Source organism: Camelus dromedarius, chromosome 14, assembly GCF_036321535.1.
Source record: "Camelus dromedarius isolate mCamDro1 chromosome 14, mCamDro1.pat, whole genome shotgun sequence".
Classification (NCBI taxonomy): Eukaryota; Metazoa; Chordata; class Mammalia; order Artiodactyla; family Camelidae; genus Camelus; species Camelus dromedarius.
Genome location: NC_087449.1, coordinates 14022978 through 14040126, shown reverse-complemented (window position 1 = coordinate 14040126; position 17149 = coordinate 14022978). Strand labels below are relative to the sequence as shown.

At 37.7% G+C, this 17149-nt stretch overlaps 1 protein-coding gene across 13 annotated transcripts in view; it reads left to right on the top strand.

Moving 5' to 3' along the window:
- The window catches only part of ST6GALNAC3 (ST6 N-acetylgalactosaminide alpha-2,6-sialyltransferase 3), a 548516-nt gene that overhangs the window by 312986 nt on the left and 218381 nt on the right, over window positions 1–17149 (top strand). For 3 of the 13 annotated variants that reach the window (XM_064493440.1, XM_064493441.1, XM_064493444.1), the window contains exon 4: window positions 13822–13903. The exons of 9 other annotated variants lie outside the window; for them this stretch is intronic. In XM_064493440.1, coding sequence (XP_064349510.1) covers window positions 13822–13903 — 82 coding nt within the window. Of the gene's footprint in view, window positions 1–13821; window positions 13904–16264; window positions 16589–17149 lie in introns of those variants that run through there. One more of the 13 variants, XM_064493443.1, reaches the window with a different exon arrangement.

Sequence of the window (17149 nt, the reverse complement as noted above, 5' to 3'; positions counted from 1 at the left end):
AATTAGCATTTTTTATTTACTTACTTAAAGTCATGAGATTTATCTCTTCAGTTGATTTCCTATAATTTGGATTTCTCCTCTCCTTTTTTTTTTTTTTTTTGAACTATCTTTGTCTCTCTTCAGGTTTAGATCAAAATCAAGAAAATTAAAAATGGTGGTACACTTGTCCATGAACATTATGTACCAGGGGCAGTCTCTTTCTTTCCTTCTCAGTTCTTGCATGCCTTGACTCTTAAGACAGAGTTGGGTTTTTTGAAAGTTTTCATCCTCTGTGTCCATCAGTACTACCAGATTTTTAATTGCTTGGACAACCATTTCAAAATACTTTGCATAGTATCTCAGATGTAGTAGGAGCTCTACACGTGTTTGTTGAATTTTTGCTTCTCTAAAATAAAAATAAGAGATTTTTTATTAGACGTAGTATTCCTGACCTTCTAAATGGATTTCCCTCTTAAGCTTTTTTTTTTTTTTTTTTTTTTTTTTTTAACTAAAGAATGGGTCCTCTAGATCAGTACAGTAGGGTTTTTTTTGTTTGTTTGTTTTTTAGTATGGTACTTTTCAAACTTTAACATGAATACAGTCACCTGCTGTTTCATGTGATCTGGAATAAAGCCTGAGAATTTGCATTTTGAACAAGTTCCCAGGCCAGGCCAGTGCTATTATTCTGCAGATGACACTTTGAACTGCACTATTTGAGATTGCTTTGAATGCAGGAACAATATTCCATTGTCCCTTGAGTCAGAGAAATACATAAGTAAAGATTAGGTATTTCCCAAATAGCCTTGATAATCAACCTGTAGTTGGATCCCAATATTGTGACCATGCCCTGTTCCTCGTCTGGTTAAGCATGGTGCCCTGAAGTTTTTAAGAATTCAACTAGGGTCTTACTTTCTTTATTTGTCCATTTCTCTCTTTAGACAATACACTTTTTAAGAACAGGGATTTTCCTTATCTCCATTTTTTTCTCAGACCTAGCATAGTGGTGGTTTACCACCAAAATATCAGACAAATGTGTTGTTTTCACTCTACTTCTTTCAGCTAAATGGCCCATAGATATTTCAAATTACCTCAACAATAACTCATTTTCTTTCTTCTATCATTACCGCTGCTGCTGCTGTAGTTTAGGCCTTCTTTGCCCCTCACACGGGTGCCTACTAATATAGCCGTGCTTCTATGCCTTTGCAGAAATTGCTTCTTCTGCCTAAATTTTACTTCCTCCCATCACCATGCACACAAATGAATCCTTTATGACCAAATCAAATGTTATCTGTTCCATTAGAACTTCTGTTTCTTCCTCTGAAAATCCATAGCATTTAGACTTTAAAAAAAAAATAAAAATCATCAATCTCTACCATGCATTATTGTCATTTATGTCTAATCTCTCCAGGTGGTCCGTATACTCTTTAAGGGAATACCAGCTCTTATATATATTTGTTTCCCCAGCACCTGATACAATGTTTGACTCCAACAGGTATTCTGTAAACATTTGATAGATGAGTGAATAAATAAGTTAGTAAAGGAGTAGAAGAAGTAATACCTGATAGGTTTTTTTTTTTAAGTTTACAAGTCCCTTTGTCACTTGTTGAAATACTTGTGAATTTCGAAACACTTTTCTTCAGGATATAGGGGTCGCAGTAATACCAAATGAGGCCAGTTATAAGATTGGATTTTGATAGAAAAGTCTCCACACTTCTACTCAGAAGACTACCCCTTGCTCTATCTTATCCAAAGGTTGGCAACTCTATTACCTTCTCCAGGGATTTTGTGACTGGGCACTGGGTTTTTAATAAGTCACTGACAGAGTCATTCCTCAAATACAGGTTTCTATTTTAGTTTCACTTCTGAGACAAAGCAGGTTCCAAGACTTCATTCACAGTTCTGTTAGTTGTCAGTTGCCTGGTGAAAAACCAATTCCTAGCACCCAAACCCAAGGTTATACCCTTGGACCTTAGGAAGCAAATACAGCAACCACCACAGGAGGCAGAAAGCAAATACCCGAGTGAATGAGAACTGGTCAATCTCGACTTCATCTTCTAATTGTCTCCTAGACAATATTTTCTTCATTGAAAGCAAAGAAAGTGAATAGCCTTAGTGAAATGCTTTTAAATAACTTCATGTAGAACATAAAGAAAAGGAACAAAAAAGCATGCAGTGTCTTCCAACTCACTGCATAAATAGTGGATGAATTTGTACATAGACTTAGAGGAAAATTTATGAGTTTTTTGATATAATTCAGATCCTGTCATTCTTCTGCTCAGAACCCTGGGATAGTCCCTTATTTCCCCTAGAGTAAAAGCACAAGTTTTTACAAAGACTTATAATGACTTCCAGGGTGATCTGGCCTCTCGTTTGCTCTCTGAACTTTGTTTATAAAATTTCCTCCATGCTCACTCTGCTCTAGCTAAGCAGTCTTCCAAGTTGCATCTCAAACACACTAGGCCTGCTGCCTCCTATGGGCCTTTATTTTATCTCTTCTCTGGATCACTGTTTCTCTCCATATATTGTGTGATCAACTTCATCACCTCCTTCAAGATTTTGCTCATGTGACCTGCTCAGTGGGTCGACAATAATACTAAACATTGAAATTCCCACTCCCCATAAGCAGCATTCCCAATTCTCCTTACTCTGTTCTGCTTTTCCTTTTTTCCCCAGTAGCATCATTTACCTTCTCATATTTTATATACTTACTGATTTTATCATTTGTTGTTTTTGGTCTTTCTCCTCTACTAGGGTGTAAGTTCCCTAAGGGCAGGGATCATTGTCTTTGTTACTGATGTATCCCAGCACTTAAAACAGTGGGTGGCATATAGTAGGTGTTCAGTATTTGCTGAATGAATGACCAGGAGGTGGAAAACCAATTAAGTAAATAAAGGATTCAGGATAACTTGGAAAACTTGTCTCAGGGCAACTACTAAAGTAGCTTAAAAAGTTAATGAAAATGAATGTATGTAGTATACGTATGACTGAAACACTGTTCTGTACACCAGAAATTGACACATTGTAACTGACTATACTTCAGTTTTAAAAAGTTAGCTTAAAAAGAAGAAAATGCATATGTTCAGAAACCATATTATTAAGGTGCAAGTTTATGGCAATTTATTCCACTGTTGTTCTACAAAAAGGTACTAGGATGATAGCCTTTTTATTCGAAGAGTATATCATGTTACAGGGAACTAGGCTGACTGAGTTTTATTCTTCAGCACATGGACCATATTGTTTAAACAATAGACCAAATTAGCTCATCTCTTTAGTACCCAGCAAAGACAGCAAAAATCTCTGGCTCATACTTGGTTTGGTAGAGCAGCAGTCCCTAAGTGTGAGTCTACATCACAGTTACCTGGAAGGCTGGTTAAAACACAGATTGCTGGGCCTAACCTGAGAGTTTCAGGGCGGGTGGCTCTGGGGCAAGGCCCTTGAGTTTAAAGTTATAACAAACTCCCAGGTAATGCTGTTGGTGCTGGTTCTGGGACCACACTTTGAGACCCACTATGGTAGAGAAAGATTCTGAGATATCAGGAATTATATTCAATTATTTTGAGCACACTCAGTCCTGTAATACTATTTATACTATTGGCGTAGTGCTATGGGAGCATCTAAAGTTATGTTTATTGTGATTATTGTTAATGGTGAGGAATGTTTTAACTCCTGTGAAAATCCCTCTGCGGCCCTGTCATTTTATTCTTCACTTGCTTAAGATCTTGCTCCTCTGTAATCATGCCAGATGGTGCTGCTCATCAGTTTATGAAGAAGCGATGCTTTATCATCTAGACAGAGAGACAAATCATTCTGTTCTCTGACTTTGGTTCAAGAATCAACATTTGGGTGTATGTTCAACCTACTATTTGCTTTACGATTTTGCTCATTAGGTATTTATTACCCTGACAATATATGAGCTAGTCATTATCCCTCTGTCATGTATTTCTTTCAAATTATAGTCATTTAAGGTTCATATCAGCACAGTTTGACAACTGTCAACTTCCCAGCATTACCTCCACTAACATATAATTTCTCCTTTGCCTGAATTATTTGGGTGAGGTGGTTATCTAGAAAGTGTATCCATAAAATTAAGATCCTGGATAATATTCCTTTATCTCATGTTCCAAATGGAGCCAACATGATCCAGAGGGATAACTGGAGTGACTGGTATTGCTGATTTGTGAAAAACAATAAACCTTGAGGGCAATAAGTAACATTATGACCAATTTCATCACATTCTTTTTCATTCATTGTATGTTTTCCTTATGAAGAAATCAGAATGAGGAGCACATATGATTTAGTGAGAAGTATAAAGAAACAAAGCAAAACTAGAAATAGTAAGACATTGGCAAGGTGGATGGGGAAACTTTTTTCATATGAAGTGGAAAATGAGTTAAAATTGAAGATCTGGGGAAAAATAGCCTACTTGAGTGATTCAATTATTGGAGCAAAACCACATTTTTTTTAAATTTATAATTTTCACTAAAAGGATAATTAACGTTACTGCTAGATAATTCATGCTGAGAGACTATTATAGGCATATATGGAACAGTCTCTTGATGTGAAAAGGTCATTTATTCTCCCCCAAGAATGCCTCTCTACACAGTTGCAATATTGAACATGTCAAATTTTCTTGAACTTTTGTTGATTGGAGAATAGAAAATAGGAAGGGAGATATACGTGGAGCTTTCTGGGAGAGCTTGTCAGTTTGTCTTAGTTCTTGTAGTTGGGAGTGGATTTTTGACCATTAAATCTTTATTAACTAAGATGTTCATATGACACAGCATAGTTGCACCACTGTGGAGGTGCAGAAGCACTGAAGGTAGATGCAGAACAAAGAATGGTTGCCTTTTCAAGGTGACTTTTCCACTATGCATTCTGTTTTTCTAATAAATTATGTAGTCCCAATCTGTCAGTCCATGACGAATACAGTTGAGTTTACTTAACAGTGCACTAAATTTTCTTCCATCAATGGTGCAAGTTTCACATATTCTTCATGGTAATCATAATTAATTTTTTTCTTTATCATCTACTTCATTCATAACTCATAGCTCACCATCCCACCTTAATTAGGAGCCAAAGCCCTCCCAAAGAGTGAATCATTGGCAACTCTGTCACTTAGAAAGAGTTACATGAAATATGTTAAAAACAGAAATGATTGCATAACTGGTTCATCATATTTTCCCTAGCAGGTGGATTCTTAGTGGGCAGAAAATGTTTCTGGTGTTTCTGCTGCCAAGCGCATTGTGGGTGTTCAATAAATAATAAATAATAAGGAGAATTTCCTCATTAAGATGAACATTTTTCTATATTAAGCAGATGGTGCCCAATAGGAGTAGCCCATTATTTACAAGGATGACACAAGGTGCTGGAAATTGTCTAGGAAACATGGCTCTCACTTCATATACTGATTATATGTTAAACCAAACTTTTGTGACAAGCAGTTTGATCAATACTAGTTAACATTTGTGATAAAAACTGTGAATAGGGATGGACTTTGTGTGTATATGTCTGTAACTCTGCTGTTTTGATTATTAATATTGGCTTCAACTATAAAAATGTTCCTTGCTGTTTGCTGCAAGGCAAGTTTTGGCAAGTGAGTGTACATCTGGGGATTCAAATCAAATGATGAAGCTACGGGATAAAGAGTGCATGTCTGGTTTTATCTCAGAGGGTCGCCATTTGATCTGAATCCTCATTATTGCCTGATTTTCTAGGGAGAGTTTTCTTTCAAGTCCTTTGAGTATCTCTTTGGGTTACTACAACTAGATGTGAACACCTCCATGAAATTTGCAGTGCTTATATTAGTAGCTCAAACCTCAGTGGAACTAACGAGAGTTAATTAGTCATTCCCAAAATACACATCATTTTATGATTTTGCAGATCACCCCGATGAAAATAACAGTCTAATTTCGTCAAGTCATGTAAATTATAGTGAGCGGGATGATGAGAGCAGGCAATTCTCAGCTCTTTGGAGGAGTTAATTTTGTTGTCAGCACATCCTCATTTCCAAAAGTCACAAACCACAGGCAGAACTTTCGAGTAAAAGTGAAATTTGGTGATCACATACTGTTTCCATTTCTAACTTCTGCCTTCTATATAGCGTCTATGCAAATAGGGGCTTTCAAGGATGTAAAACTAGCAGCTTCCTCTATTAGGAGCTCAGTGAGCAGCTGCCAAGGCTTTCTCGTAAGGGATAGAAAACATCCTGTTTACTAACATACACCCACATACACTCACACCAAGCTATTCTATTTAGGCAGCACTTTTATTTTGGTTTGAGATAGGCAGCCTGGAAGTGCGGCGTTATTCAAGTCTCTCACAAACATTTCATTCATCCTTGGAGCACAGATTCCCTGGGTGCTAACTAAGTGCCAGACATTGTCCTAGACAGGGAATCCACTGGTGTTTGAAACGTGTTCTCTAGTTTTACTGGGAACTCATCAGAGATTCTGGCATGCGTTGGCAGGTTCTTTGCATCTGGTCTCACCTCTTTATTTTTAATATTTGTAAATCATGCTCATCAGGCTGTCAGTAGGTAGGAAATGAAAGCAGCCGAGAAACCCTGCCAAGACAGAACAAATCCCAGAGTGAACGAAAAGTATGTTGACCACAAGGATGTGCGGCAAACCAAGACGTGTTCTTGAGGCGGCAAAAATAAGTATGGTACCTAAGTCCAGGCTTTACCTCGTTGTCAGATAATCAGTGAGCTACGATTTCACCTGTGCTCTCTGTAAGCCCCGTTAAGAAGTCATGATCACGTGCTTTTCTGTAAACCTGGAGTCTGCCCAGAGCACAAAAATATGTTAGCTTAAGTAAGGCTTGTGGTAATATAAAAGATGAATCATCTTCCTATTTTGAAAGACATATATTCTGTAGCTCAATATGTCTGTAGTCCTCCCAGAGACCTGTATGATTTTCCTCCTTCAGTTCCTTTAGGTCTTGATTCAGATGTTGCCTTGTCAGAGAGCCCTTCTTTGACAACACCCTCCATCTCTCCCTCACCCCCAACCTGCTTACCAAACTCTGTTGTCCTTTTTTTTAAGATACGTGTTGTTTGTTTTTAAAATTGAAGTCAGTTTACAGTGTATCCATTTCTGGTGTACAGCATAATGTTTCCATCATATATATACATACATATATTCCTTTTCATATTCTTTTTCATTATAGCTTACTACAAGATATTGAATATAGTTCCCTGTGCTATACAGCATAAACTTGTTGTTTATCTGTCTTATATATGTTAGTTAGTATCTGCAAATCTCTAACTCTCAGTTTATCCCTTCCTTCCCCCCTCCCTCACTGGTAACCATAACTATATTTTCTATGTCTGTGAGTATTTCTGTTTTGTAAACAAGTTCATTTCTGTCTTTTTTTCAGATTCCACATATAAGCGATACCATATGATATTTTTCTTTCTCTTTCTGGCTTACTTTGCTTAGAATGACCATCTCCAGATCCATCCATGTTGCAGAAAATGGCATTAGTTTATTCTTTTTTATGGCTGACTAGTGTTTTTTGTCCTTTACGTCACTCACCATGGCCTGAGACGTTATGATTTTGCTCTGCTCATCTTCCCCCCACTAGACTGTAAGCACTATGAGGGAAAGACTGTCTTTCACCCAGTGCTGCACCTCTTCACCCTCGAATAGCACCTGGCACATAGGTGATGCTCACTATCCAGTCACGGAGTGGGTGCAGTGAGTCTATTTGGAATTGTCAGTTCCTTAATTTAAGAGGCAACATTGGTCAAGAACTCTTACGGTTGGATTGGAACTTAGAAATGTCTATCCCACTGTGTTCCAACATTTTTCATACTAATATTCTTTTTATGCAGTTTTACCCCTGTGGGCTTTATGCTTTGAAAGATGTGGTCTACAAAAAAAGATGTGTTTGTTAAATAGTATTCAATTCTCCATTTTTATAAATCTGAAACAAATAAAACTGCCATTAGAAATTCTAGTAACCAGAGGTGGTATAGTTCCAGCTGAAAACCAGAAAAGTAGATGTGTCAGTAAGACTTTGTGTTGGATAAATAAATGACTGTTATTTGACTTTTTGAAATATTATCCATAGTTCAAGAATCTCTATTGCCAATTTCATGGTCCTCTTCTACAGAGGTTTAAGTAGGGAAACTCCAAAATGAGCCCAAGATACACATCTCACGGGTGAGGAAGCCTATGACCAGGGTAGATTTAGTGACTTTCCCATAGTCACACCTCTTACTGTAGTGAAGCTTTGATCACAGGGTCTTCTGAATCCCAGACAAGTACCATGTTTACTGGCTCATGTATGTGCTCTGTGGACCACCTGTTTCTGAATCTCCTGGAGGGTTTTGACAAAAATATAGCCTGTTAGCCCTGTAGATTTATAATCTCTAGGAACAGAACCTGGGGCTCTGCATTTTATCAGCTCCCTAGGATTGTCTGACACATGCCAATGTTTAAGAGCCAGTGCCTAGGATTCTTCATTCTCCTCCATTTGAACGGGAAAAAAAAATCAAAGTGTTCAAATCTTACCAACAAACTATATGGATACATATATATTGAATACTGACCAACAGCTTTTCTCAGGGAAGGACACTGGGTCATAGTGAAAACCTGTTTAGTTTTACCATCAAGTTAGATAATACAAGCTATGAGGTACTTTGAAATGTGGGGTTTAAATCTAACTAGTTCATTAATTTCCTCCACAAACCTTGTGGAGTCCAAGGTGCCGGGGACTCAGAATTACTGGGACAGCTCCAGTGTAGTTGAGGGAGACATATGTGGTTCCACAGGGCCACAGGAAAGCCCTGAAGAGCTTGATGCCTCTGAAAGAGGCCTCGAGAACAAGTCACACACCAGCCAGGGCCAGCTCTTTAGCAGGCTACATTCCTGAATCTCTTTGCAAACTCCTGGACAACTCTCGAAGTCCCCCAGATCATCTCAATCTATACAAAAAGAATAATGAATAAGTTCTCAGAAGTAGGGGTTAAAAGCAAAAACTGTATTAGATGTTATTATTGTTGTTGCTATGATTATTATTAGTTTGCAGGACTCACGATCACTGTTGCCATAGCCACTGCACTGTCCCATCACCCGTGGCCTTTGTTCTAGTAAATGTGCCCCACTCTTCATCATCTTTGGGGATAGATCATATGGTTCATCAGCATTTCACTTCTTGACATACAATCCTGAGATTTGAACAATTTGAAACATTTCTCAAAATGGCTTTGTTGAGATGTTAATTTAGTCCTCTGAATGGTGAAATCTGTTTAAGCCATTTTTCAAAGGTTATACTATTGAATATTTCATACCATGGAGACTTTCTTAGGAAAGAGTTGGAGAGTTAAGGCCACAAAAAATGAAGGAAAATATACTTGAGGAAACCCTATAAATTAGAATTTCTCATAAGAATATTAATACACTCTTTTTCTCCATCTTGAAATTTCCTCAGGCGTGTGTTGAATGAGCTGACTTCATGGCTGTAGTTTTGTTGTTCAATCCATGTTACTTTGCAATTCTCCCTGTGGCCATCATATTGATTTCAATACTGTGGTCATCATTATAGGAAAATGAAGGCATTAATAACCTGGTCTCTATGGACAGATTGTAATAGGAAACCTTATAAATAATTGCCCACTAATGGGAAAATTGAAAATATGCACTGTACTATAGTGGTCATAATGCAATCATTAAAATTACAATTATGTGACAATGAAAGAACTCATTATGCATTAGTTTATCTTTACATAATGTTAATAGCTAATGAAAGTGTGACAATTACATCTAATTAACTTTAACAACATTTCTGCACTTCTGGTAAACGGACTACGTTTTCCTTGAAAGTGTATATGGAGACGTTAGTGAAGCCAAGGTCCATCTCTTATTACGGGTTTTGAAATTCAACCATTAGCCCTACCAGAAACCGTAACTTAATGCTTTTTTGTTAAATGAACTGCAAATGTGAATTCTTACCAAGTGGAGCTTTATAAAAAGGTTTCTTGGCTGATGTCACTGATATAGCTAAAATACCCGTTAGCCCTTCCCCTCCTGCAAATGTGTGTGTGTCTGTATGTTTGACTCATCTGTGTTTTGTCTAAAACTATGGACTAGTTTTACTAAATGTTCAGGTTAGAAGAGGTTCACCAGAGTTGGGTTATGATGATGTGTGGGAGTAGGTGTTGGCTCTTTGCTACAGATAATAACACACAACTGTCCCCCACATACCACCCATGTGACTTAGCCAAGAGCAAACTCTCTATGCTTGACTTTTCCCATATGTAAAGTAAGGTTGAAATAATATCTACTCTCTACTTTTGTTATAATTAAACTAAACAATATTTATCAATGTCATAGCTAGGACCTGGCACATGGTAAGCATTAGTAAATATTAATCATTATTATGAACTATTTTGTATCTATGTTACACTATTAGGAGAATCATTTCAATCTAATATTACTTTTCCTCCACTGATGTTTTATTGTGTATAATGTAATCATCCAGACTTTGATTTTTCTTTCCTTTAGAAAAAAGTCATTACATGTATCATACTGAAAACAGCATGGGGGCCCTTGTTACATAACCAGTATGTTCTCCAGAATGGAGTTTTGAGAGGCTTGAGCTCTGGAAGGCAAGTCACCAGGTTTCCAACTACTTGGGTTTCACTTTTTGGAATGATGGATTCTTTCCAGACCCTTGGCCACAGTCATTGGTCCTGGGGGCATCAGGAAGCAGAGGCTGCTCAAGGAATCCAGGTTGAAGTTGTCAGGCTTGGTCAGTTACTGTTGTACTTCCAAGAAACTATGACACTGGTCTTTATTTTGATTCTGTTCCCTTTATATGTTAAGCAAAAATGAAACATTGTCTCCCCAAGACAACTCATTCAGTCCCATAGTGTCAACTGTCACCGTTACATGCTGTCTCCATCTCTGAGGTCACTTGTAAACGTTGGTCTCCTAAACTAGGTTAGCTGTTAGGCAATTTCTATGTGAAACTTAACTAAAACTTGGCTCATGTTTCCAAACAAACCCTGATTGCATTACGAAGTCCACCATCTCTTACTTCATAATATTGATTATATGATTATAGCCTTATTACTATTTCAAGGTTCCCCTCATCTCATGTTTAGACTACTAAACTTTTCTCCCTCTATTCCTTCCTTCCTGTCTTTTGCCCTTTAGGCCACATTTTATGCTTCTATCGGGTTAATCATCCTAAATCACTTTTACATTTCGTTCACCTACCCACAAATCTTTGATGGCTTCTCATGCCAATAATATCTTTCATGTGACATTCTTGTCTTGAGAATTTTGCCCTACTGTCTCTCCAGGTTTGTCATCGACCAGTCCTTACAGGTATTCTCCAGCCCAACCAAAGGAGTCTGCTCATTATCCTCCAACCCGCTAAGAGCTTTGTGTCTTTGCTTGTACTGTTCCCCCGGCTGAAGTGCTCTTCCTTCTGGATCCGTGGCGCACACATCTGTTTAGGTCCAGCTCAAAAGTCAACTCTTTCATGCAGCTGTTTCTAACAGCCCTGTTTATCTCTCCCTTCTATGAATTCCATAGACATTTATTTTTCCTGCCCTGTATCTTGCACTTTGTTTAGGCTGCTTTGGCTGTTTCTTATCCTTTACGTATGATTCCACCTGGCCAACGAGATTGGCAAGATTGGAAGCCCCTTAAGGCTGTCTTTCATCTTTCTGTGCACAGTACTAGGTATATATTAAGTCCTAACAAATATTTGTTGATGAGAATGTCAATTTTGTAAACACTTGAAGACAATACTCAAAAGCCTTCCTGAAACCACAGGAATCAGCCTGGAGCTGATTTCACACTTAGAAGGAATGTTTTCTGAGCCTCCTTCTTATAGAAACCTCTTGGCAGAATTAAGCACAATCCCATTTGCCCTGAATTCAAAGACCTTCTCCTGGAGAAAGTATCCTTTTAGCTGAGAGTTTATGAGAAGGGACAGACACACAGGGATCGGCATCACAGCCCTGCCGAGGGCAGCTTTCTCAATTTCCCATCTTCGAAGGGCCCTTGATTTACCACGTTCCTGAAAGAGCAGGGGCTGGCTCCTCGGTGGCTGACGCCGCTTAGCAAGCCCCAGAGACAAAACCGGGTGAAAGCTGAGCGTGCTTGCCTCAGCGCCGCCACCAACTACCCAGGTAAACCTGGACAAGCCTCCTGCCACAGTCTCAAGGCTCTATTTCCTCCACTCTAAAATGGATGGAGAACGCAAACATTAAAGTTTGATGAGTTTTGGTTTTTCAGTCAGAAGTTAGAAAGATCTAAATAAAATGAAAATCACATTTTGGTAAAAAAGTAAAATTCAAGGCAAATCAACCTGATTTTTTGTAGCTCTTCATTTCACAGAAGCAAATCTGTCTCAAATTCTCTCACTCTCTGTCTCTGTCTCTCATACTCAGACACACACACACAAATTCTCTGTTAAATCAGTTTTTTTCTCAGATATTTCTTGCACACTGGGTTTTCTTCTATGTGGAAAGAACTGCCAATGAAATAAGGTATGGAAACAAGATAAGAAGCTGACTTGCTTTTAGAATGTTTTATTTTATTCCCTAAAAAAATTCTGGCTGAAATATGGATCTAAGCTACCTTCATTAGTTTTTTTTTTTTTTTTTTGGTCTGTTTTATAATATTGAGTGATTTTTTTTGAGTTATAAATATTGACTATAACTGGAAGTCTTTTTCTTTCATTTGTACCATCTAAAAATATTTATATTGTTTAACAAAAATAAAACAAATCGGGCAGTCTACAAACTTACACAAAGTGGGCTTCAAGGCTGAAATATGGGGCATGGGCATCCTCATTCTTAGGGTGCTTCTCTTCTTGTGGTGATGCCCTCTTGCATCCTTACTGCCTCTGCCTCTCGTGCTCACTCTCTGCCCTCTCCTCCCAGTACGTGCTCACACCCCCCTCTGTATCTCCCTTTGTTCTTCCTTGGAACTCTTGCCTCCGCTACTTGAAGCTTTTCAGCGCCGTGGGTTTTTGAGACATGCTGATTTGATCGCTGTCTTTCCCCTCTTCCTTTGAAAGCTTTTCCTGTCTGGTGTATCTTCTAGGTTTCTGGTAATGCTTGTCATTCTTGTTAGGTTTTGCTCTTGTTTTGATCTGATTTTTTTTTAATTCTATGAGAGAAAAAGAAAGAGATTTTCTTTTCCCTCTTAGTCCAGGGCTTCCCTTCTGTTGCATTCTGCAACGTAGGTATGCAGTATGTCTTGAAGTCCAAAAGAACAGTTAGCGGAGTGGGTGGCGGGGTTATACATGATTCCTACTTGCTTCATGATAGGATTCCGTATTTTCTGAAACTGTTTCATGGTACACAGGTACAAATATTTATGGTTAGAAGGAAAAAGCAATGAATCTCTTTGCATTTTGGCAAGGAAAAATATCTTAACATTTGGGTCTTGGCTTTGGGTCTTGCTTCTAGCTCTCCATCAGACTTCCTTTTCCTTGTCTGACTTTACCACCAAGTGTGACTACAATGGCTGACTGAGCTGGAGATGGACAGCTGTCCATGGGGATCGTGAAAGTGATCCGATGGTTAGCGGCCACCTACAAAACTGCAAGTCATGGGCCACTTCTATTGAATCCCCAAGGCTAGGCTCTTGCTGCCACTTATTCCTAAATGGAGGAAATGCAGGGTACTAGCATTGACTGCCTTTGAAATCCAGCACCGTTGGTCCAATATGACAATCATTTTTGAAAGCTGCTCTTGATAGCAGATGAGGGTGGGATGTGATGAGGCTGATTCGTTGTGATAGCATCACATTGTGACTGGAGGGTTTTTTTTTTTTATCGTATCTATTCATTCATTCACTTATTTACTTATTTTAGCTTCTGGCTGGTCACTCTTACTGATGACTGCAAGCTCGCTTACGCTGCGCGACGAGTGCTGCTACTTGCTCGCTCCTCCCAGGTAACGGCCTCGAACAGCGAGCCCAGGCAGGCCACCCAGATAAAGTAAAATCCGGGCTCCCAGGTTTCTTTCCAACGGATGTGACCATTAACATGTCCTAGAACTTGTCTTAAGCAGCAAGAATCAGAGACAGGTCATAACCTTTGGCCAGAAAGCAGGCACATTTTTACATGCCCATAAACATGTCGCTGCCCGTTGTATACATGTGAATGAACATAGACATGGTATTTCATGACTTTATTTCATGACTGTCATTTTCCAAGCACTTAAGTCTATCAGGCTGTTAACTAAACATAAGCTTCCATCCTAAGGAATCAACTCACATAAGTATGATAAATCAGCCTTTTGTCTATTTATGACACAGGCATTTATTGAACATCTACTATGTGCTAAGAACCCTGCAATAATGAATAACATGGAAATTTCCTTAAAGCATTTTTTTCTAGTGAGGGATGCAGGCATGTTAACAACTAAATGCAAAGCAGGATTATTAAAAAAGTATTTTAGAAAATGTAGCTGTTTACAGGACAAGGTAGAGAGAGAAGTGAAAGTTCCAGCAAACCACTTTTTAATTGTCACGTGAACAAATTTGTCTTTGTGTTGAATTCACTGGGATTGGCTGATACGTGTGTCCAACTGCACACTATGAGCTGTCACTGGAAGATAACTGTTTATTGCCATTTTGTATTTTGGTAATTCATATTTAATACTCTTAGTCACTTAATTTCACAGTGTCTCATTTTCCTTATGTGTAAAGTTGAGTTAATAACTTATATATTCAGTATTCAGTAAGTATATAGGTTAAGGATAGTAAAGATATATATCAAAGAGTTGGTTGAAAGTATCAAGTACTATGAATCTAAAAACAATTTCAGAATATATATATAGGATGAAAGATATAACTGTTATTATTAAGAGCTTGTATATGGGGAAATAAATGATTAAATACATACGTATTTGTGGAAAACAAATTTATGAAAAGTGTGCCTGTGGCAGATGGTGAGAGAAATCTAGCGTCTCCTCTTTCAGAAATCAGGAACGTTCTTATTCAGTTGCTAGAGCAAAGGTTAAAGGAAGTCTTAGACGTTTGACATTCCCGTGTTTGAACGATAGATCATAGATAATGACTGTCCTGCATGATGGGTAAATAATTGAAAAAATCTTAAAATGTGAATTGTACATGCTGAGGCCCTGGTAGTTCTTTCCCTGAATAATGTTATTTGGCCAAAGCTAAGAAGACTTAACTATAAATCCCTTAAAATGAATTTTTTTTCCTTCCTGAAAAAGGAGTTTCCATAACAATCTGGTCAATATTTCAGTGCAACTTCAAAATAATATTAATTTTGTTGTGTTCATGATTGTACTGGTAAATTACTTTCCCTTGATGGTTAAATATCAATGAATCGCGGAGAGTATCAGTTGACAACAGACCTATTGCCTTATGCTTCACCCTTTTCTAAAGCTCCTCAAATTGGAGTAAAAACCAAAATCACTTTCTTTGTTTTTAAAACTCCTTTGAGTGAAATTTATAATCCCATCTCTTTTGCCTTAAATCATTTGACTACAAAAATATAAATTTTCTCGTTGTCAATATGCAATTTTCCAAACTCACTTAAGCTCAGACTGCTAATAATCAAATGAGGCTGAGTTCTAAGCTGGATTAAAGGTCAGATAATTGAGGATGGCAATAATTCCCCAAGAACCTGGAGGTGCAGCCGAATATCACATTTGGGAAACTGCTGGTCATTAAGGCTATGGGTTGTGAATTTGAACCTAACAGGATGTTGCTTTCTTTTAGAATGAATTAACCAGTGTCTGCTTACTATTGAGCTATCCTGGATCACGACATTTTCATTTAATGAGGACTATGTAACTCTCAAGAAGTCATGGTCAACATTTCTGTTTTACCTGTTTATGGTGTTTTAGTCCTTATTTAATACATCAAATATTGGAAATAAGCCTTTAACATACAGTGGGTATATAAAGGTTAGGGCTTCATTTTTAAAAATTATTTAACAAATCCTTGGCTTTGTACTGGGCACTCTGCCAATTATTTTTCTCACAGTATCTCATTTAATCCTTACAATAACTTTGTGAGGAAAAATATTCCTTCCCCTACACACACACGCACACACACACACACACACACACACACACACACAGATAAGAAAATTGAAACACAAAGACCTTACATACAATTCAAATTTATTTTTGTCTAGGATGATTTACAACATATTTGAGGATTTTTTAATTACAAAAATTGTCCCCATTTTGAACACTGACATAACTATTGACTATGGTAGCACCAGTTTTAGGAACCATTTAGTATTCTAGGAATTTTATCTCCAATCCCCAACCCAGGTGACATGATGGAAAGTGGAGCCTTGCTCTGACCAGAGGTTCCACGTGGGTGCGCTGTGCTGTGCATTCGGCTGACCTGTTCTTACTGTTGCCAACACAGGGTTCTGCAAACCCCTTCTGCCCAGTAATCCTGTTCACTTCCGTGTACCCATTCCAACAGAAAGTGCAATACTACAAAATCAGTGAGACAGTTCCTAACCTTGGGTTAGGATTCATATCATTGCCCCTCGGCAACCCTGTTCAGTGGGTTTTCTACTGCCTGATTATTCTCACAGATGTGTTTTTTTCAATTTCCAAGGTGAATTTGTTCTCTGATAAATATGTCATTGGTTGACTCTTAGTGTTCAATGTCTTTTTTTTTAAACTTGATGAATTCCTTGTTATGGAAAAGAACTACACATAATTTTACATTAATAATAAAATTAGTTTCATTTGGAGCTTTTTTCATTTTTGTATGTTCTCAATTTCTAAAATCAGTTGTAAGAATCTACTTGCTAATAATAGGCTCTCAATTAGAATTTATTTAAAGATTAAATGTCAAAATACAAAGAACTGAATATCCTAAGTGTGATCAAGTCTTAATCTAAACTTTTTTTTGCCTGAGATAATTTGTCTTCTAAAGTTTTGAACCAAAGCTTGATACTAATTTTTCAAATACTGATGACTTATGGTCCATTTAGGAAGGCCTTATGGTTTCCCTTAAATAATCACTCCTATTCATCATTATGTGGTATGCTATCAAACAACATATCCTGACTTTGTAATAAATCATTTAATTGTATTCAATTCCTACAGACTTCTTCTTTCTTAATATTCTCATAAAAGATTCATGGCTATAGCCGCTGCCTTCCTTGTATGAAGTAGAACAAATCTTTTTATTATTCT